The sequence below is a fragment of the Patiria miniata genome, unplaced genomic scaffold (assembly GCF_015706575.1).
Source record: "Patiria miniata isolate m_02_andy unplaced genomic scaffold, ASM1570657v1 HiC_scaffold_3, whole genome shotgun sequence".
Lineage (NCBI taxonomy): Eukaryota > Metazoa > Echinodermata > Asteroidea > Valvatida > Asterinidae > Patiria > Patiria miniata.
Window position 1 is genome coordinate 22599674 of NW_024037069.1, and position 23170 is coordinate 22622843.

The 23170-nt window shown below is 38.9% G+C and overlaps 1 protein-coding gene across 3 annotated transcripts in view; it reads right to left on the reverse strand.

The window, feature by feature from the left end:
- Positions 1-320: 320 nt before the first annotated feature.
- The window catches only part of LOC119738835 (protein NDRG3-like), a 35392-nt gene continuing 12542 nt past the window's right edge, over positions 321-23170 (reverse strand). For 2 of the 3 annotated variants that reach the window (XM_038213800.1, XM_038213801.1), the window contains exons 4-12: positions 20996-21116; positions 18778-18840; positions 16527-16587; positions 13954-14040; positions 12981-13058; positions 11452-11555; positions 8451-8568; positions 7777-7912; positions 3955-4394 (exon numbers count right to left, since the gene is read on the reverse strand). In XM_038213800.1, the coding sequence (XP_038069728.1) occupies positions 4294-4394; positions 7777-7912; positions 8451-8568; positions 11452-11555; positions 12981-13058; positions 13954-14040; positions 16527-16587; positions 18778-18840; positions 20996-21116 (869 nt within the window). In that variant the 3' untranslated portion in view covers positions 3955-4293. Of the gene's footprint in view, positions 1605-3954; positions 4395-7776; positions 7913-8450; positions 8569-11451; positions 11556-12980; positions 13059-13953; positions 14041-16526; positions 16588-18777; positions 18841-20995; positions 21117-23170 lie in introns of those variants that run through there. The other variant, XM_038213802.1, reaches the window with a different exon arrangement.

The window sequence follows — 23170 nt, forward strand, 5'->3', positions numbered from 1 at the left end:
GCGAGTGCGAAACGCGAAGCCCTAACGGCGTGGGGTTCGGGGCCCCGAAATTTGTTTCGATTGTATAGACGCTCTGTGGTGCGAACTGAGGCAATTTCTGATCACTTTAACCAATTTGTTTTTAGCACAAGATCATAATTTAAACATCAATTTCGAGTTTGGAGACTGTGAATCAGCTATTCTGAGCTACTGGAATCAAATGTAGGCTGCAAGTTTTATTCGTGGACGAAAGGGGGGGGGAAGGGGGGGGGGGGACAAACGATATGATACCCCCTCACTCTGCAAAGTGCATGGGGGGGGGGGGGGGAGAGACATGTCTCCCCACCCCCGTCACCCACCGATTGACGCCCATGGTTATTAGACATATTACGATTTCATTGTCAATTATTGAATTAACATGATAAACAAAAACACCTCCAAGATAGCTTTTGTATGCGAATACAAATCTAATATTCCCATCTCCTTTATAATCGAAAAAATACAATTTTTTTTTATGTCATCCCATCAAGTATGTTACAGATTTGTGTGACCTTGCATAATTATGAAACCGTGCAGGGTGACCATTTTGTTTCTATGTGTAATATAATACAACATATACCACAGAGAACACTTTTGCTTCGTTCGGATTGGTCGAAAATATATGAATATTAAGCAGACCGTATCACAGCATGACTGATTTACTATTAATCCGCGTGACCAATCAGAGACGAAGCAGACCACAGCACGCCTCATATAAATGTCACGGTTACCCCACTGCACATCAGTAAGTAAATTTTTACCGTTCCCATGCCCAGGCTTCATTCCAACTCGGGTTCCATTATTTTAAGGCCACTGATTAATGTCGGCGCTAGTCTGCTGTGTCCATGGTTCTGCAATAAGCATTCTTATTATGTAGCTTATAAGCATGCATTCCCCGTGCTATTTTGGAGTTTAATCTCGATAAATAGATGTTTTTGAATTGCTCCCCTAGCAATATAAAAGTTATTTACTTTTGAATAAGACATCGAACGCAAAAAAATCCACCGACGTTTAGTTATTGAATTATTTCTTCACAAAATTCCAATTATTGGCTGCAACATAATAATTCGGCTATTGCAGGGCGGGTTAATTAATTTTGTACGCAAAATTGAAGCACGGTTTTCAGAGGGTTGCAGCACGGATCCACATTGCAGCACCCAAAATCAGAATCTGAGTAGTTTTTTTCGTCAAAACAAAACCCACAAATTGAAAAGTTGTTAGGAGAAAAGAACATTAATGTTTTGGAGAGCTCGGGTGTGCAACCTTATTTGCCTCGAGTCTCTCCACGTGGTTGAAGCTTTAAAGACCTGAAAATCATTGCAGGGCCACAGACTAGACGAAGCTGAATCAGAACGAAGCCGATGTTTGGGAAACGGGCTTAAAAAGCTTATACGTACTCGATGACGTCAACACACTGCCAGCTAGTTAATCACCGACTTGCTTTTGTACATGCTTATACGTACGTCACTTTGGCCAAGGAACATACCATAGGCAGAAGGAGCAAGCGGAGGGGTAGGGCGTGGCCAGCAGGTGGGTAGGGCGTGGCCAGCAGGCAGATTATTGCTTTACAATTCCGAGTTTGAGAACTGTATGGGGGTTGAGGAGACAAAAGGGGGAGGGGAAAACAAAGCGGTAAATGAAATCGGTATAAGGTAACAATAAACACTTCTGTTCATGATTATGCATGACCAAGGAGGGCGGGGCTTGGAAAGAGAATGGGAAAATGGGATGGGGGAATTAATTTTTCTGTGCCTTTTTACATGCATTTTCATTAAATATTAAACTGATGATTGCCCTAAATTTAGTACAGCAGTTTTCACCTTATGTTGTTTGAACTTTGTTTACATATTGCATATAATCAAGTTTCGTTTCAATACAGTTGACTTAGGATAAGGCCTTATTGCTGTAGGCTTTACCCTAGAGGCCCTAATGTAGGGTTTGAGAAAGGAAGGGACCCGCTCCACCCAACCCCAGCCCTACTCAAATTGTGCCAAATCTGTATCAACTCAGAAAGTCTCCCTGTGTGTGTTTCTTCAAAGCTATATAGCCTAACTCATAAGGCATCTGTTAATCATAGTTTGAAAATGACTTCAGGAAAAGTTTTCTAGATTGATTTGGCCTTCGGCTATCCTAAAGAAACCACAACCATCTACAAATGTCAACAAATCCCTCCTTTAAATTTTTTTAGACAAACAATACAGTTAGGAAGTTAAGGCTTTTATACGTATACATATATACTTACATAATGGTTTTGTCACACACAGCACTGTACAAAATCACACGTCATAGCACCGTTTTCGTACCAAGACACATTCTTCTGGGACAAGGCATGCGCATGCAGACACTTATTGCAGTGTAACACGGAACACAAAACAACATGCAATAAAACGAAATCACGACAAGCAATGCCGAGAAACAAAATGTCAAAATAAACAAATCATATATATATTATTTTTCATAATTATCAAGAACAAACAAAAATCATATAATGGTCATCAGCTGGAATATCATGCATACTTTCCTAAATGACAACATATTTCCCATTTAAAGAAATACAATCCAGATGTCAGCAAGTTGTAATGCTGACTACAAAAAAAAAATGAATTTGCATGATCAGATACACAAGTGTTGCTAAGTACATGGACATAACAATGGGCATAACAATAACCAATGTAACAAGTGGTGGCGCTATTTAACATAGCTGGTCCCATTTTACATCGAACATAAACTTCCAATGGATGATCAACTGAGATTACCAGGTATCTTGTCGACTTTCGAAAAATTCAAATTACTCTCAATAAAAACTACGGGAATAATGTTGATTTTAATCTAGATTCCTATAAACTCTCAATACTAAATGCCCATGAATATTAAATTCCATCCTAGTTATAGTAATTACTAAAAAATTAAAGTTGATAAGTCTTGATGGTGAATACAAAACAGATACAAGTGAAATATTTTTGGTTATACCCCATTATTTTTCATTTTCGTCCATCTAAATGAATTTTCAATCATGGAAAAATCACAGATGCAATAGCAATCAATTTGAAAGGAAGACATTTTTGAAACACAGAGCAGAAACAACAAAAGTTCCATAAATTAGTATATAAAACTTGGTTTTCATCTGAAAAATTGTACAATAAGATAAATATTCTTGTTTGTGTATGTGTACCATAATTACACTTGTTATGCGATTGGTCAATCATAACAAAAGCACACAAAAAATACATTACTGTGACACCGTAATATATTTATGTACAAGGAACAATATCACTGGTGATCTATATAATTTTATCTCTACTCTTTAAATTTTATTTTGTTAAAGAAAGAGCTCAGCTTGATCATTTAATGGCAATTAGGCTATAAGGAAATTCATATTTGGTAAAATACACGGAAAAATAATGACTTGAATCATTTAGGAATACATGTACATTATTGAATCTACTATTGAATTACTATTTCTACGGTGACAAAAACTACTTTGCAACAAGTTGACTTTTATCAGCTGTCGCACCAAACTGAGAAAAAAAATTAACTTTTCAAGACTTAATAAAGACTGATCACAAAAAAAAAACACCATAAATTTGGATTTTTATGAGCCATTCAAATGCACACATCATATTTGTATTACATTCATCAGGATGGAACATTGTGGAAAACTTCACAATTTTTACTTTTCTATACATACACCCGCGTTGTCTAATTTGGTATATTTTCACAAGGATGTACAGATGATTAAATCACACACTGATGATAATTTCATATAATGAACTATGAACCTACTCTTTGATTCACCAGGCATACTATATTGTAAACATGTTTGAGCTGTAAATGTGCATATATGCTAAATGTTAACATGTCTGAATTCCATCTATGGGGGGGGGGGGGGGGGACTACTGTGGAAAATTGGCACTTACAGTGCTCCATGTAACAGGAATTACATAAATGTCAATATATTGTTCATCCTATTATTCATTCATCAAATATACACCTGTCTCAAATTTTTTGCTTAGAATTCCTTCTCTATCCAACATGATCCAAAAGCTACATGTAGGATTAAAACATCATTCATTCAGCTCACCCAAATCCAACTTCAACTGTCACCAAATGTGACAAAAAGTGACGGATATACATGTAGCATGAAACCAGAATATTGAAAAAAAAATTGAAATTTGCTGGGCCAAGTTTTGGATTTTAGCTTGCTACATGTGGTTGTACAAGCCTTATGTGTAACAGGGACTCCCGTCCAAAATGAAAAGATAACCCGAGGGTTTCCTAAACAAAGACAGGTGAGGGCGCCGCCTTTGGCTTGTTGGTCACTCGCAGGTCCGAGCTCTCAGCGCTGTGAGCTGGCCTCAAGCTCCGAAGCTTCAATACTGCAAACCAAGCAAGGGATTAGTACATGGGGGTAACAAACACAATGCAACTATGCTATCTCAACGCACGGAAGGTTATCTGTGCATGGCAATTACCGTTTGTAACAGGCATGCAACTGGGTAGTCACAAAAAAGGAGGAAATTCAAATTTCACACACGGGAAGTAAAAAAAGAGGAAATTAGCTGTTCCGAGTAAAAGTTGCATGCCTGTTGTAAAAGGAAACATAGTTCATTAGCATTTCATTAGCATCTTTATTTCTAAAATGGCCAATAGATCTCACTGGCCAAAAAAACCCTCTTAAAATCAAGTTACGCTGACAAAGATGACACTGAAAAAAAGAAGGGCTTGAACAATTCCTGTATACATATATACTGACATGTGCAAGGCTTTTTTGTACAGAAATGTTATTAAAATATTCATAATCTGACACAGTGCATTTGCAGGATTTTACTGGCCTCTTTCAAGGAGTTTTAGTGCTGGACACGTATTTATGAACAAAACACTTTTCAAAGCAACTTTATCCTTCAATGAAACTGCACAAAAACTATGACCCCTAACTAATTATCTGATGACGTATGAACTCTGTAACTATTCCGTCACTGGTGGTTAGGCCAAAAAAATAATAGTTCTGCTTCCGGTTTCCCTACTTACCCTATGGGAAAAATAGAAAAAAACACCCAAATTAAACCATCAATTTCTACCCTTGACTACACGCAGACGCCTCCATATGATTGTACACAAAAAAATTGGCCCCCCCCCAAAAAAAAAATCCCTACCAACCTACCCTATTTTCGAATGCCATGTAATCGGAAGCAGAAATATTTTTTTGGCCTTACTTATATTACTTCATACTACAGAAATCAACAACTCACAAATGGTGACTTTGCATATCTCCATGGTGACTTTGCATACATGTATATCTATTCATTTGAAATGACAATTATGAATGAGGAAAGAAATATGTGCTTGGCCAGTTTTAAACGAGTATGTTTAAAACCAGCTGGAGGCTTGGACGTGGATAATAGCCTGAGCTAAATCACATTCATGAATACATCTCGGTTAAAAAGTCAAAACATGTCAAAATTCATAAATTTTCAACAATTTTGTTCAACAATTTTACTTAATGTTTTGTGTAACACCCCTCTCTCCATGTCTATGGTATGTGCCTTGGGCACAGAGTGTTAAAAATCTCCTTATAGGAAATTTTTTGCACGCGCGACACATACTGCGTGATGTGGCACAGAACACAGCGGTGCTTTACCGGCGGTTTAAAACCACCCATGTGATGGGCTCTTGACCAATAGGAATTGGCAAACCGTCTAAAGTTTGAATGAATATGAAATGATTTACATTTGTACTCCTTGACCAAAAATGTTTGGCGGTTATCACAGCTACATGTATATTCGGGGACCAAATTGCTTTCAGTTCAAATGACGTAACTAAAAGTGAAATTTAGGCCCATATTTAAAAATAAAAAAAGACCAAAATAAAACAAAATAAAACAAGTAGTTTAGTCATTTTGATGGAGAGTATTAGTTTTCAAGCTAGCAAAGAAAAAATAAATTAAGCCAAACACTTTACAACTATTCCACTCATCTACATGTTATCACAGGTGAGACTTAGTTGTTTCATAATCAACGTCAACAAATTGCACTAAGATAGGGAAAAGGGACATTCAAAGTATTGATTCATGCCAGGCTCTTCTCCAAAGAAAACTACAGTAAGTGACTCACCACCAGCTATTCCATATTGAGGATGATTGAAAGAGCATAAACAGAAGTCAAAGGTGAACATGGATAGAAAAGTTTGATGCCTAAAGTCACTCAGACATGTCACGTACAATATGTTACAGGAAAGTTGTACATGCAAGGTGGAGTCACTGACAAATAGATTACATTCTACTTAATAACCCTAACCCTCAATCCTCCAAAATACTCCAGGCGGTTTTGGAGGATTTTGGAGGATTGAGGCTGAATGCAATGAAGTGTCGGTGGATTTTGGGGGATAAATTGTGTTGAGTTCGTAGGCTGTACCCAGCATGTTCAGCCATGCAAAATCAAGCCCTGCATTATGCTTGATATCATCCGCACTGCTTCTGAATGTCATCGGCACTGCCTCAACCTCGGCACTGCCTCAACCTATTAACAGTGATTGTTAGAGGATTTTGAAGGATTGAGGCAATGCTCATCCCTCCACTGAACAAATTCAAGAAGTACGGCGTGATTTTGGAGGATTGAGGATGGTTCCTACGGGGATAGGGTTAAGTGGCCTATGAACAAAGCAATGTAAGATTACATCACATGCACACCCTGGTTTTTCAAACCCCTCATTTCAAACTCAACGTGTCCTACATGTATGGACTTCATGCACAACTGAGCATCTGCTCAACAGTGACAAAAGAATTGGGCAGACTCTCGAACACTACCGCCCCCAGACGTCTGGCTGCTCAGGTCAAGATGCTATGGTCTTGATGAGCACATGCAGAATAAAGCAGTCATCGTGCATATTATTGAGTGGTTGTATAGCGCCCTCTATTGCTCATGGGCTGATCCACAGTTTGTTCCCCGGGGAGGAAGTCATTTCAAAGTGGGTGGACTATGAAAAAAAACACACTAAAGTCTTGCAATGTTTTGATTTTTTTGGAGGCACAGTACTGCACAGAGTCCATCCTTTTTTTGATGTTCCATCTAAAGCTATGTTTGCGGTGAATTACAAGTTTGAACTGATTAATATTTAGTATGAATGGGAGACTTCCATTGTGGCTGCTGTGTGTAATTTATTTCTTGTTAAGATAACCATAATGTGTTTTGTTACTTCAGATAAAAACCCTATTCTGGCTTTGTCACTTTGCATGAATTCTTATAAACTTGTATCTCCATCGGCATCTTACATAGAGAAATTACAATAATTAATAGGACATTGACGTAAAACACAAGAGCACTGGTTACAATAAGAATTGAGATTTTCCCATATTTTTTGGATCATCTCCTGCCCACATCTAAAATTTACCAAATTTTCATCACATTGTTTCATCACCTAATGCAACTCACAACACTTCTGACAAGCATAACAGTCAAACATGCACACAGACTAAACACAGCACACTGACATCCACGCATGCATCAGACTGACGCTGTGTGCCAGACACTCCAGAGGGCGCTGTCCTCAATAAGCCATTCAGAATTTCCTTCAGTCATGACAGAGATCTCATAAAACTATCTTTGCAATAAAGTTTATTCTTTTTTTCCCAAGGTGTTTGGTCAAATTTTGATAATAATACAATGTGTGGAAAAAGTACTGAAAATGAAGTTGGTTGACAACCACTCGAACAGCGCCCTCTATCAGTGTAAAGCGCACCAATGCGTCGGTTAGTCCGCTTACCGTATCCCAGGCCCTGCAGGAAGAGACGGAAGGACTCGCACAGCTTGGCCGGTTGCTCTTCAAGGATCATGCCTCCGCAGTCTGAAATCTTGATCCATGTAGAGTTCTCTGGGTTTAGTCTGCCGTTCATCTCAATCTAATAAAAGGAAGGCAGTTGAGTTTGATAGCAGGTTGAGTTTGATAGCAGGTTGAGTTTGATAGCAGGTTGAGTTTGATAGCAGGTTGAGTTTGATAGCAGGTTGAGTTTGATAGCAGGTTGAGTTTGATAGCAGGTTGAGTTTGAAGGGTGGGGAAAAAAACAGCCGTAATGTAACCCCACCATACTCGGCCTATAACGTGGAGCAACTACACACAGACTTTTTGCTAAGCCCAGACCAGAGATGAAACTGGCCTATTGAAAAAAAAAAAAATTGGAAAACAGATGGAATGTTCAATTCCACTCGGCTTTGCCTCATCAAATGGAACTTTCCATCTGTCACCTCATGAAATTATTCTTACCATTGCACCCATAAACATCCATTATTTGTATGTCGTTCCACTGCCAAAGATCTGGACAGAAATCTGCCCACGATTAATCGGTTATATTTCTCCCGTTGGATTTTAGAAAAAACTAAAAGGCCTTGTCTGCATCTTTCCTAAAAAGATGTGTCCAAATGTTCAATCGTTCCACCTACTGTGTCGTTAACATGAGGCGAGTTGCTTCCACCGATCAGCATGATGCTTCCCTTCAGCGTCCGTGCCTCCTTCTTCTTGGCTGGATCCATCTCTCGCTTTATTTTCAGGTCTGTCCGTCTGTAATCGCAAATCAGGTTCGCTCCATTTTTACATTAAAGGGAATATACATCATTTGCTTTTGCTGTAATTTTCAGAAATGGATGGAATTGGGGGGTTGGAAATATATAGCAAATATAGTTACACTGACTTTTTTGAGGTTTTGGGTTCGAAAATGCTATAAAAACCAAGAAAACCAATCATTTTCCTGTAGTCTGGTTCCCCGACTCCATAAAAGAAGAAACAGAGCAGTTAACATACATTGGGAAATTGTAAGGTGAGGGAACCAGTCTAGCTGGCTTGTACCCGTTCATAGGTGTGTAATCGATTGCAAACAAGTGCGATGGTCAATTGGGGCCAGTATTTGAAAAAAAACCCCAGTTTTTTCCAACGCTGGTCGGCCGACCAGCGTTGGAAATTGATACAAAAATGCCACTTTTCTTGAAAATGACAGTATACCAGGTGCCATGATTTTACAGGATGCTTTACACTGTCATTCAATAACAGTCGAGCAAGGTATTTCAAAATGATTTGGTAGTTTTATTTTTTGATGTTTGCAAATGTTGTATTTTCCCTTTAACATAACCACAAACATCAAATAAGCTTCTCATATGAAATTCACCAGTTCAGGCCGGGTTTATTTTGAAAGTGACCAGACCAAGGCGCGGGATTATTTTGCACAAGATCGATGTGAGATGGGTTCAGGCCAACATCTGCAGGTAGCACACCCTGATATTTTTGGCCTCACTCGCAGCGGGTCGCTGACAGATAGTTGCGGCCTTGCTCGATTCATGTTTATCAGTCATCTGTTCCGAATACCACAGAAACTTTGCATGTACAGTCGACTCTCGTTAGTACAAACACTGTTCATACAAATTCTGGCTATAGCAAACACAAGGCCTTGGTCCCGACTGTGCATTTATGTGCACAATGAATGGGACTGATGTTCCTCTTAATAATAAAATTCTGATATAACAAACAATTTGGCTCGGTCCGAACGAGTTTGTATTAACAAGAGTCGACTGTATACATGTCATCCGATGCGGGACATCTCAGCAAAATTTTAGCAGTAAAATGTGCATTAATTTAATTTCACACTAAGGGAATAACAGTGTGAGGAGCCGGTCTTCACTGCGTGATAATGACCGGGTGTGGGGGTGACCACTGTTAATGGACCGAGACGAAGTCGAGGATCCTCACACTGTTATTCCCATTAATAAATACCTTTATAACGAAATAAACAGTTCAAATGCTCCAATTTTGTGACTTTCTTTCGGCGATATTTCCAGACTTTTTTGTGTTCATGTTCATGGGCCATATTTTAGCTTAACAGCTATAACGACGTAAACTCAACAGAAACTGCTGCCGTAGCGAAACAAATTACAACAATGTTTTCATATCTTTACCTGATGGAGAAAGCTGAAATCTCGTTTACACATTCCTTGTGTCCGGAATTACAAAGATGCTTGGTTTAGGAAAGGTAAATATGTCGGTGGGTGAAGTGTTCAAAGACAATAAATCGTAGATCTACGCTTTCGTCGTAAACATCCTCAGTATACTGCACTGCTGTACGATGTTGTTTCAAAACTTCCTTATGCGCGCGCACGCACGCATCCCTAGCAACTGTGTTACGTACGCAAGCGTCAGTCTCACGTGATGGGGGTTGAGCGCATGTGCAGTGCTCAATTGTTAAAAGCTACCGCAGGACCGTTACTATATTTTGACCAATCATTGGCTTGCATGGGGCTGAACGGGGCTGGATCAATGCTGGTTCAGGGGCCATTTATTCGCTTGATCTTTGAAGCCGGTCCATTATCACCGTTAATGACCGGCCACGTGATCGAGTCTCGACCAATCAGAAACCATCAACTCTCCAAGGTATTTATTAATTTGCAATAAAAGGTCACCCCAATCTCAGCTTCTGAGGAATGTCGTGACAACTCCCTTTTTTTTTTATTGTACTTTCGCTCTTGCAAAAGATCCCATTTATTTTCTTCATTAAACAGCTTAGAGACACATCTAATGAACATTTTTGTTGGAAGTAATAATTTGAGATCATCCACAAACTGGTTGTAGAGTTGCACATTTTAAGTTTGAAATACAAATAAAAATATTGCAAAAAAATCAGTCAGTAGGATGTTTGTTTTCCAGAAATGAACACTGTTCACCCTTAGAGAATCAAAGTTAGAGATTGACAAAACAATTTTTTTTTTTTTGGGGGGGGGGACCTATCGGTTCGAAAATCTTTACACAACTTTTGAGGCTAAAGTAGGAATGCATTGAGTATGGTATCATTTCAAAGCTGGGGCTGTGCTTTCCTGAATACGTATAACCCTGAACCCTAAATGATAAATTCTTGACTTTCCAGCCAGTTGGTGGTGGATGGTCACATTTGTGACCTGTTCTGTCAAAAGCAGACGCTTCTGGGCAGAGGTTGAAATTGAGATAGGGCCAAAAAACGCTGTGGGGATGATTGGGGGTCGATTTTCACTGGGGATCGATTTTCAAATTTTTGCATATTTGTAATCCTGAACATGTCTAAAATATATTATAAAAGTTTGAAACCCTAATTTGAACTCTACATATACTATTTTTGATGATTTTGATAAGGTATATCAGTTAAAGAAATAACTGTTTTGTGACGTTCGTGGCCATTTTCTCCGTTTTCTACTTTTCGACACAATGAACTTCAAAATAGCATAACTCTGCCCAGGTATGACCGGTTTCAAAAAATAAACCACATATTAAAAGGAAAAAGAACATATGTTAACAATATGTAAAAATATCATTTTCGACCTTATGCCCAGAAAAGACTGATTTTGACAGAACAGGTCACATTTCTCTTACTTCCACAAGGCAAAGGGACTCATGTTTTTCGGAACATGATGCACAATAGTAAAGTACCTGATGTATGAGTCGATGAAGAGTGACAGATTGTACGGGTTGACGCTCTTGGCCAGGTTTTCCCTGAAGACAGTCACCAGATCATGGTTAGTCTCCATTGTTTTCTGTGAAAAAAATTAGAATAAATTAAAGCGGAAGAAATAATCTTCAATTTAGTTGCTTGAGTATGACCACTTCTGTCAAGAGACCAATTTGGGCGACAGCAGCGTTGTCGTCGATTCACTCACAAGTTCCCACAAGTCCATCACGAGTCATTCTGTCCCAAGTCAGTGACCGACTGGTCCAAAGTACCAAACTTGGCAGATAGATAGACCCTTCCCAAAAGAATTTCAGGCGTCACCCCTTCTAAATATCTTCTCCAGGGCTATAAGAATCCATCTGCCAAGATGAGTGCTTTGGACCAGTCGGTCACGATCTTGTTAAAAGTTTGATCTAAGCCACCCGAATAAGTCAATGGCATTTCACTGATCTGTGGCAAAGGCACCCCTATTAAACTGTGCATCCTCTGTTGCTTGTGACCAGAATTGCGACTCATTTGTGATTTACTTGGAACCAGACTTGCGATGGACTGGACTACAACACTAGGCAGGATGTCGAGATATTTCATGGTAAGCAACCGACAACAATAACAAATAGACCTTATTCATGAGAAAGCCATCTTTGATCATGTTCCCTGAATGTATTTTATAAATTGTAAGCTGTTGAATGGGATGGTGCCAGACTATTTATGCGTTCCAAGCCTCCTTCAATTTTTTTTTTTTTAATTTGGCTTAAAACATTAGGGTACTCTGCTGAATCACAAGTTTTAAATTATTCATCAGAGCAGACTTGTATTAATTTGTAGCAAAGTTTATTTCATTGCTTTCATTTCTATTTGCAAATTCCAAAAAAAACCGAAGATTTTTAACCTCGCTTTCAATTTACTATGGCAGACTCGCGAATAAAGCCTATGAATGTGTGTTAACCCCAGCAACACGTAGGAGTACGCCGGTTGGTTTACAATAAGTCAATATTGTAAATGTCATTTTCTCTGTAAACCAATTTCAAACTTCCTACAAATTATGCATTTTTGTTCACAGTTGACAATCTTGACATGGTATGGAGGTGCAACACACACATGTACCAAATTAAAATATAACATGGGCTGTCCAACCTTGTGTATAACTCACTGAGAATTTGGCGACTTGGGTCAACTTGGACGAGAGAAAATGGATGTGCGTACTGTGCCTTTTCCACAGCAAAGGGCAATATAACCAACTGATTAGGGTATGTGACTTATGATCGGAGGGCCAGGGCTTGACTTCTGCTGGTGGCCATATGATGTGTCCTTGGGCAAGCCACTTCGCCCCTACTTGCCTCTCTCTCCACCCAGGAGTATAAATTGGCACCAGCGTCAGCTATGGGTGCACTAGACTAGCATATCCTCCAGGAAGAATAGAAATATTTTCTGTATTTTGTACCAAAGAAAGCGGTGATCAATGCATGCCTGACAAGCCGTTTTATTTTGCGAGAGACTTTGCTTTACTTACCTTTCCGAAGTAATGCCAGAGAAGATATTCCTGACTGTACGATGTCATTCCCTTGCCTCGGAGATAGAAAGAGGAAAGCTGTCAAGGTGATCAAAGGGAAAGAAAGTGTCAAAACTTTAAAATTCCACCATTATGAGCCAACAGGAGAAACTGGGATTCCAGAGAGAATATTCTCAAAAACAAAGTCAGATGTTTAATTTGATGTGCTCCTCATAAATACACGCTCAACAGTAAATATGTTAACTGATTACTTTTTTTTTATTGAACTTGAAGGTCATTTGAGAGCCACTTTTAATCATGCCAAAATATGTGTAAATCTTGTGACAGGTGATATTTTACTCAGTACACAAATAACAAGTTAAAATGTTTCTGCTTGAAACATGACCTTAGTCTCAACAGTCTCTCAACGGCCAAAGTGATGGGACCTTTTATTTACAATGATTTTCGTGTGGTATTTATACATGTATAAAGCTTTACAGGTAGGTTTAAGGTCAGTGACCCTCCCTCTCTGGCTGGAAAGGTCAATCAGGCCAGCCCAGCAGTCAAAATAAATCAAGTGACTGTTTGTTTTTCAAACAGTTGAGTGCTCCCTGTCTTTATAAAGCAGGATTGACTGGCTGCGATTGTTATGAAACCAGTATGCTTTGGTTCTGGAATTGATAAGCCAGCTGAGCCAACCAGTTACCTGCTTTTGTCTGTTGATGGAATTTGACTGTCACAGTGCCTACAAGAAATATGATCTGACTGTTAGTGACTAGCCTGTGTAAAAGGCATGGCAGGGGAACAGGTTTGAATTTTTGACTGTCTGTGACTGATCAAACAAAAGGAGGGTTTTATACTGAGCCAGGTGTGCTATTAAATACTGAACCCAGTGTACATCTAGCACTGCCAATAGAGATGAACTGTGACTAATCCAAAAGTCGTCATATCTCAAGTCATCTGATTGGTTGATTCAGATTGGACATGCGTCTACCTTTTGTTGGCCCCATTCTCCCCATGAGGCTGTTTTAGATGTGCAGTTGACGAGGACCAGTCCCTCCACTAGCTGAGGGTGATTCAACTGAAATGGAGATACAACAGAGACAAGCTAGTTTAGGCCAAAAAAAAAAAGTCTCCGGTTTCTGGTATGCGCGCGCGTCGCCGTAGCCATGCGCGTCGGCAAAATGAAAAAGTTTTTTTTTCCAATGAAAGATGATGTCTCAAAACCGCCAAAATCACTGGTTTGACTGGAATCCTGCTGCTGCACAATTTTAACGTGTTTTTAGATGGGGTTATGATCGAGAATAAGCTTTATGTGGCCTCTCTGGACTCCCATATATTTGCACTAAGTTTAGTCGGGCACCATTTGCAGTCATCAGCCGACATTTGAAGCAAAACAATCAGGTAAAAAAAAAAAAAAGCCGCGTCGCCGCACCACTTTTTGGACAAGCTCCATACCAGAAACCGGAGACTTTTTTTTTTGGCCTTAACAGTATTCTTTTTCTCCGTCCTGACCAGCTGTTTTGCTCCCTATTTCCTCCTAGTGTTTTTTTTGTCTCTTTATTCTGTAAATCTTTGACCTCTGTTGTCTGTACGTTCATCGGTCCGTCCTTGGTTGTTGCTTGTGTTTCATTTGTACTTGTCTATTGGTTTGTCTGTTTTTCTTGATTGTTACAATTTTGCATTAAGTATAGGCATGCCCCTATAAGCTTCAGCTTTTTAAAATCATGCCTCCATTTTAAGGCCAAAAAAAACAAAAACAAAAACATGTTTAGCGTCCTGCCTTTTTGAAAAAAAGGAAGCGGGAGGCCCTTTTTTCCCCCTCCAAAATGGCCGCCCGACCAGGCTATTTTTCAAGATGGCCGCCATTTTTTTCCCCAAATGGCCACCATTAGACTCGGGAAATGACATACTAGCTTTATATGGGCTAGATGCAACACACAGCCCAAATGATGTCACTGTCAAAAATTTATCAAGAAAACAAAAAGGAGGCGGCCTCCAAAAAGGAAGCGGGTGGGGACGCTTAACATTTTAAAATTTTATTTTGCCTTATAACTACTTTTTGTTTTCATGATAAAAAACTTTGCTTTTGATGAAAATAAATGTTCTTTACACTGAAACTGAAATGAAATATTAAATAAAAATAAAAATATTCGTCAGACTCATTGGTGAAGTCACACTTTCTGAGAAAAAAAGCCCAGTCAAGTCACTGCCAGGTACAAGAAAATATACTTAAAAACAGCATTAACATATTGCAACTCGGTAAACAGTGGCAGGTCCTGTGCAGGAAAGATGCTTAAGTTAAAGCAATACCCCATGCAGCGTTGATTCACAATCAATGGGGCCCCCAAACCAATGCAGAAGACAGATTTCTGGAAGCGCCTCAGCAAATGTAGTCACATCAATATATTGATCACATACATGTAAGGTCAATAGCTAGAGCTGGCACAGTTGCTTCAGTACACTCTACACACATAAACTTGGCAGTTTTTTTGTCTGTCCCTGTAATATGTACGTAGTTTTTTCAAGGTATGTACACTGTTTGTCCTTTTTTTTAGTATGGCCTAATTAAATCTAACTGTTCGAATTGAATTGCTAATTTTCAAGCACTGCGTAATTATTAAGTTTGCAGTAAGACTTCATAATCATTAAACTTGGCAGTGTTTTGTCTGTCCCTGTAATATGTACGCATTTTTTTCAAGGTACACTGTTTGTCCTTTTTTTGAGTAGGGCCTAATTAAATCTTTAATTAATCTTCCAATTGAATTGCTAATTCTCAAGCACTGCGTAATTATTAAGTTTGCAGTAAGACTTCATAATCATTTGAAAAACAATGGCCAACAAAAAAGTGAGGAATAAATTGAGTTTCATAGTATGGATATGGAGCTTTTCTCAGGTGGACACGCATTTCAAATTTCCCACAAAAAAATAATGAATTGAGCAGAGTGTAGTACTATTTGTAAAGCCAAAAAAAAAAAGTCTCCGGTTTCTGGTATGCGCGCGCGTCGCCGTAGCCATGCGCGTCGGCAAAATGAAAAAGTTTTTTTTTCAATAAAAGATGATGTCTCAAAACCGCCAAACTCACTGGTTTGACTGGAATCCTGCTGCAGCACAATTTTAACGTGTTTTTAGATGGGGGTATGATCGAGAATAAGCTTTATGTGGACTCTCTGGACTCCCGTACATTTTGCACTAAGTTTAGTCGGGCACCATTTGCAGTCATCAGCCGACATTTGAAGCAAAAAAGTCAGGTAAAAAAAAAAAATAGCCGCGTCGCCGCACCACTTTTTGGGCAAGCTCCATGCCAGAAACCGGAGACTTTTTTTTTTGGCCTAAGTGACTGTTTTTTTTTTTTAACAATAGGGCCTAAACGTTTTACAACTTCAAAATATGCCGAGCAAAATGTACTTTTCTCAAGAGCACTGCTCATTTGCCTTTACAGCGCATGATTGGCACTCACACGCACCATCGTATTCTGCTTTGCCTACAATTTCTTTTTGTTAATTACATTCATGAGTTAAAAAATAAAGTAGAGACATTTTGTTTACATTGTATCCCAAATCTCACCTCAAATCTTGCCAGAATGTTTGCTCCTGCTCCGACCCCAAAACCAATGAACTTCTTCAACCTGTCAAACAAAATAATCAACCCTGATTATTTCCTGTATTTTTTATACGACAAATCTGCCATACAATCAAAATCAGCCCTTCAATGTAGACCTTTTACATGTACGTTAAAAATACAATACTTCCTGGAATGCGCACAATTGGGCTACAAAATGCATTTTAAACAAATTTTAAACAAAACAATGTCAATTGAAAAGAGCATTTAAAAGTAGGATATATATACAAACGTCCACACAACCATCCTTTAGAAACTGGGCACTTTTGTGTTATTCTTGCGAGAACCATGCGAGAATGAAGATCCGGGGTCTACATTTTGACTCCCAAAACTCGAGCTGTTGAGTGCTTGTTGTGAATCCTGCCCCACAGTGCATCGCATTCTGCGGACGTGTGAGAAACAACATTTGTGTATTGGTGCTGTGTGTATTATGTGTCACACACAAACATCGTGTGCTGTACATCGAATGGACACGACTTGAAATATGTATGCGTATGCCACCAAATGTTCGTCGCGTCCGATGTAAACAACTGATTTTTTTTTTGTCTTTTCTCTTTCAACGAGACCTTTGAAATAGGATAAGTAAACAATCCAAACATAACATTTTCGAGGTTTTCAGGCCGTAAAGCCCATTTAAGGAGAAGCCAGAAGAGAATGGGTTTTGTATCACTTGGACAGATGTGAGTAAACCATTTGGTGCAATAATTGTTACAACATTTAAATAACAAAGAACACTTCCTCCGAGATAACTGCATAAAGTCCATGCCATATCATGTCTGCTGTGTAGAGGGGTACATGTAGCTCCTGAATTTAATTCTGCACTTTGAAATACCATTTCTTCAATAAGCCCACATGGGTTTCAAGAGGATTTCGCACTCGAAGTGCATACTCATTACTCATTTTCGAAATTGGTTCTAAAAATATCAAAATAATGTTAAAAACCCTGACGCTCAAAATTTCAACCTCATAAAAAAAGTGACTCTTGAGTCAAAACTAAAACATTCTCAACATTGAGAATGGACATTCGTCTTGAAGTAAACTTGAATCCTCGGAGGCAGGGATACCACACTGTCAGACAGAGATGCACTGCTCATGTTTCAGTCATGTAGGAGTCCGGTTACCGGGCAAAGACAGCTGGTATGGATTCCGCATTAACCTCAAACGATATATTACGGAAGTACAGAGGTTCACAAGGGAATAATCGTTTCCTTCTTCCTGTTATTGTGTTAACTTGTCTCAGGTTAGCAGAACGACAAGTAGGAAAGGTATGCTTTAGTTGTGTTCTTGACAGTTTGACCAGTATATTTTAGAAGTGTGTGTACATGTATAGGCTACTCTCATCATTCTCTTGGTACTCCAGGAAGTGGTTCATGTGTTTTTCCAAACCCCCTCTTTCATTCCTTCTTAATACCCCAGGGTTAGCCTACTCCTAGTCTATGTTCTCGCCATGGTCTATAACATTTGAGCAGATTCGCTGATTAATTATGCAAGACAACCGCATCTTGAGCAGGCGCTTTCTGTATCGGGTCTTCGGTCATTCACTGTTGGATAAAAAAAATACCCTAGACACAGTAACAAAGGCTGTGGTCACGCGCTCTGTATAATGTTACCCGATACGCGCCCGGCTGTTGTTGTATTACAAAAAACTGAATTTGAATTGACCAATCACACGTTTAGTCCTGATTTAGTATTAAATCGACTTTGATTGGCTGAGGCGCAAGATCGCATAAATCTGCATGCTATGGCATATCAGACGTTAGACAGGAGACTTGGCTCCGTGGATAACGGGCGATACTCAGACTAGCCCACTCCTGGACCAATGGTGAAAACAAACTAAATGCTTAGTTAAAGGGATATTACGTCCTGGGATGCAACCAATTGGTCCACAAAACACGTTTTAAATGAAGTGATGTTAAATGGAAAGAGCATTTTAAAGTAAAAAAAAGTAGGATATAAACGGCCACACAACTGACAACCATCCTTTAAAAACTGGGCGTTTTTGTGTTATTCTTGTGAGAACGAATTTCGGGGGTCAAAATTTGGACTCTCAAAAATCGAGCTGCTAGTCGTGAATCCTGCCGCACACGTTCCATCAGTGCATCGCATTCTGCAGAGCGCTGTGTATTATGTACATTTGTATCACACACACAACGTGTAACGTACATTGAATGGACACTAGATCTAGACCTACACTCACCCGAAGTGCTTGACCACCGACATCACCATTTCACCAAGTGTGTCCATATCTGGATATTTTTTGCTGAAGAGAAAAACACAACACTTTTTTTTAAAAATGGGGATGCAGACCTATGTGAAGTTCTGACTGCTTGTAAACATTTTTAAAACATAAAAAGGTTGTTACAAATTGTTTATTATATCAGAATAGTTCGAGTCTCAAGACTTTATGTACAGAGTGTGTCAAAAAAAGTGCAACATTCAGGAAACAAATAATTAAAAATGTTTAATATTTTTTTCTTCAATGAAATTATATATTACTATTTTTCAATCCACTCCTTTTTACCCCATTCCATTTGGGTCCCTAGATCCAGAAATACAATCAATTATTTTACTTGGGCAACTCTCACCTGGACACGCTGAATCTAAGCATTGAATAGGCACTGGACATGCTGAATCTGGGTTAAGTATTGAATAGGCTTTGAATAGGCATTGAAGTTAGTGACATCACAGGTGAGAGTGGCCCAAGTAATTTACAATCTTTCACTTAATTGATTGTATTTCTAGATCTAGGGACCCAAATGGAATGGGGTAAAAAAGAAGTGGATTGAGAAATAGTCAGGCTTTCATGTAATAAATAATTTCATTGAAGAAAAAAAAATGTTAAAACAGTTTTAATTATTTGTTTTCTGAATATTGCACTTTTTTTTTTGGTAGTCTGTATGATGATACATGCAGGCATGAGTATATGAGTATAGTCATGCGTACATGTATATCTTTGGTTCATTTCGTTGGATGCAACACAAAGTGACTGATCTGCTATCGACTTTGTGTACATGATACATCACATCATGGTCCGAATGACGGTTTGTTTGTTACTTAATTTAAAAGTTAACTGCAACTGTCATGTACATAGTTTACTGAAACAAAAAGACAAAAGGGAAAACAGTCAATTACTAATACGAAAAATGACAAAAACAGAAAACAGACAAATATTTCTGAACAAATTCCTGATGGATTAAAGGCTAGGCTAATGATAAAAAAAATGCTAGCTTGCTACTATACCAGGCTGATAATAATTATAAATGATGCATTATTATTCATTTCAGTTTCAGCTGAAACTGATACAAGTCATATAGCATTTCTCCACAGTTCTTTAAGGCACACAGTGAATGACTGGGGTCTCTTATTCCCCATGCCCTTTGTGCATTATTCACCAGACGGCTGTCACCTGAGGCAGTGTCTGAAAGATTCGTGACCGAAGTACGTGTAGAACAAAAAGCTGAATGCAAGAATCGGAGATATCACCCTCTGTTTTTTCCCCTGCTATTCCTGTGGGGGCATTATGAGGATTCATTGAATGTTATCAACTACCTGAGCAGGGCCCTATTAGATAGTGGATAGTATACGCTGCACTTTGGCGGGTACCTACCGGTAGTTTTTTTTATTTATGGAAATGATTCAGTGAAATTTGTGACCTGCGGGGGTTTGCAAGAGACATCGACTTTAAAAGGCCACCATTTCATGAGGGAGAGGGAATTATGTGCCACTTGTTTTTCCATTGAACAGTGACCAGTGTATGAGACACCGCCATGCATGTCTTGTGTACATGTACAGGAACATACTACATACCACAATCGCCAACTCATGAACGCTTCATTCTTCTTTAATTAACTGAGTAATTTAATTTCCATTCATATGCAAAACGGAATGTCAAAGCCAGATTTAATCATGCCGCAAGAAAACATGTCAGTGAAATCTTTTATCTTTGTAAACAGCAATGTTCTGAAACCTAAATACTGCCTGATTCGCACATTGGTTGACTTTTTGAGTTTCGAATAAGCCTCTGTACTAACATGACTAATGACATCACACTTTGTTTACATGTGCACTTTCCTATGGAGCCAGTGGGGGCCCACGGTCCACTGAGCACCATAGGAAAGCACACACGTAAACAAAGTGTGACGTCATTAGTACAGAGGCTTATTGACTTTTTGAGGTTCCAGTTATTTTTTAAATTTTATCCCTAAATTTTTTTTTCTTTCTAATTTGCCATTTTTCTAGCAGTACATTTAGTTATTCACTTTTCAATGAGACATCATCCCAAAAAAATCGGCCGATGTTTAGTAATTGAATGATTAATTTCCAAGTTTGAATTAGTCTGGACCCAGATGATAACAACAGACAGAATCCAAGCCAGGTACATGTAGTTAGACAAAGAGACCAACAATGTGACCTACCCTTCCGGCAGCTGATGTGCTCCTTGTTCCTGGCCTGGCGCATTGATGTGATACACACAGCACTGCTTGAGGATGGGAGCCATGTCGGGAAAATTGAAGAATCCCTGGAAGCACGTAACATCTGAAACAAATCCACCACAAATGTGACCCGCAAAAAGGGTATAATGAAAATTGAGTTGTTGGAAAGCCCATAATGTAAGCTTTCATTTGGTATATAATAGAGCTCCATGGCCCGTCCCATTCTGGAGATACCGGTATGACATAATCACATAGTAATTACTTCCTTGGGGTTCGAATTACACAACTTGAGAAAACAGGCCTTGAAATACCTGGCTCTGTTGCAGATTTGGGCACTACATTTTGTACGAGTATGCGCTCTAAATTGTCTTTTTTCCCCTACATTATTCATCAAAATCAACATTTCTGTGAATGAACCCTGAAACTCTAGTTATTAAAGATGTCATTCGTGACAAAAAAATGAAAATCACATTATGATGAATTTTTCACCCTCTCAGCGTTGAGCGGGCCATTACATGATAATGCACAGCGCGACTTAATGCCCTTTTTTTGTGGAGTGGGTCACAAATTAGCAAGCACAGTGACTGCAGTGGGATTTGACCCTACTTGTATAACACAGAGTTCAGTTACAAAAATTAAGATAGAACTTGTTGAGTGCATGGAAGAACGTCGTTAGGGCGGAGAATGGGTAAAAAGCTCAAATTCGGGTTTTTCAGGTTATTTATAGAGCATTAAAATATCTTTCATTTGATACACATTTTGTCTCAAGGGGCTACATCCATCTGACGTACGGTAATCAACAGAAGATTTTCATTATTTTCCCCCAGTATAAGGAGGTTAGCATTTTTTTTAAATAGCTTACTAATGTAGCAAAACAGTGTTTCCAGCACTTTACGTCCCACTGAAGTGCGGAGGTAAAGCAAAGTTCATTCCCTGTAGAAGGTCATTATGTTTTAACATGCCACTTAAACGAACATTTAAGGCAGGAGGAGTTCCTGGCAAAAGGTTGTTAGCATAAAAATGTACATACCGGTAACTTAAAAATTAAGTAATATTTTGAAATAATAATTATATAATATTGGATGGCTTAGAGGTGGATACAAGAATATATTGCACGAGCTATGACAATATTGCACGAGTCGAAGACGAGTGCAATATTATCATAGCGAGTGCAATATATTCTTGTATCCACCGAAAACAAGCCATCCAATATTATTATTATTATTTATATCAGGCTGACTTGATCCGCAAGAAGCACAATTCAAGACACTGTCTTCGTTACATCTTTTTCGTTTACATTAAACATTTTGAAGCTGCCACTGTAATCGTTGACAACAGTGCGCGTATCCTGGCCTTCTGCGTGCTGCATGCGCGCGGCGTGTTCCGTGTTCGACGCTACGCACGCTACGCTCTGTTGAGTGGTTGACAACTGTGACTTTCTATGCTCTTGATCAAGCGGGAACCTGCGAAAATGCCCGGATTGACTGCAATTACAATGTTATTGCAGTCAACTTTTTATGAAAGCATACAATATGCTGATTTATTTTTACCGCTGAAAGCCTGATATAAATAATAATGCAGAATATTATTCGAATTACTACTAAATTTCATCAGTCAAAATTTCAGACTTATTTAATTTTCTACTAAGAAATGGAATCCCCAAAATGTTCAAACTCGATTATCTCAAAAAGCGATTTTTGCATCCCTCTGCTGCTAACGTCCTTCTCCTTGGCCGACGACAAACTGGGATGCATTTTGAATTGTTTTTACAGCTAAAAGCATTTTTTTTTTGGTGCCAACTTGCTTTTTTATGTTGAGCAAAGTGTTAAAATTGCTTCGCATTTCGCAATCCAATCAAGCAAAAATCGCTCACTGTGAAATTCAGTGCAATGTACCAACTGAGCTATCGCGCTCGGCAGTCAGAGAGGAGAATGGTTTAGAATTCCGAGACCAAAATCAACATTGTTTAAATATGCATCTGTCAGCACACTGCAAGAAACTGCTTCAAATTTGTCATGACTTTGAAATTCTCAAGTATTACTTTCTCGAGATGGCATCCTTCATTGTCCGTTGTGACTTGAGATGGAAATAGGGGTGGAAATGGCTCCTTGGGCAGGTTTGCACTTCTTACTCCAAGAGACATGCCCACTGACTACA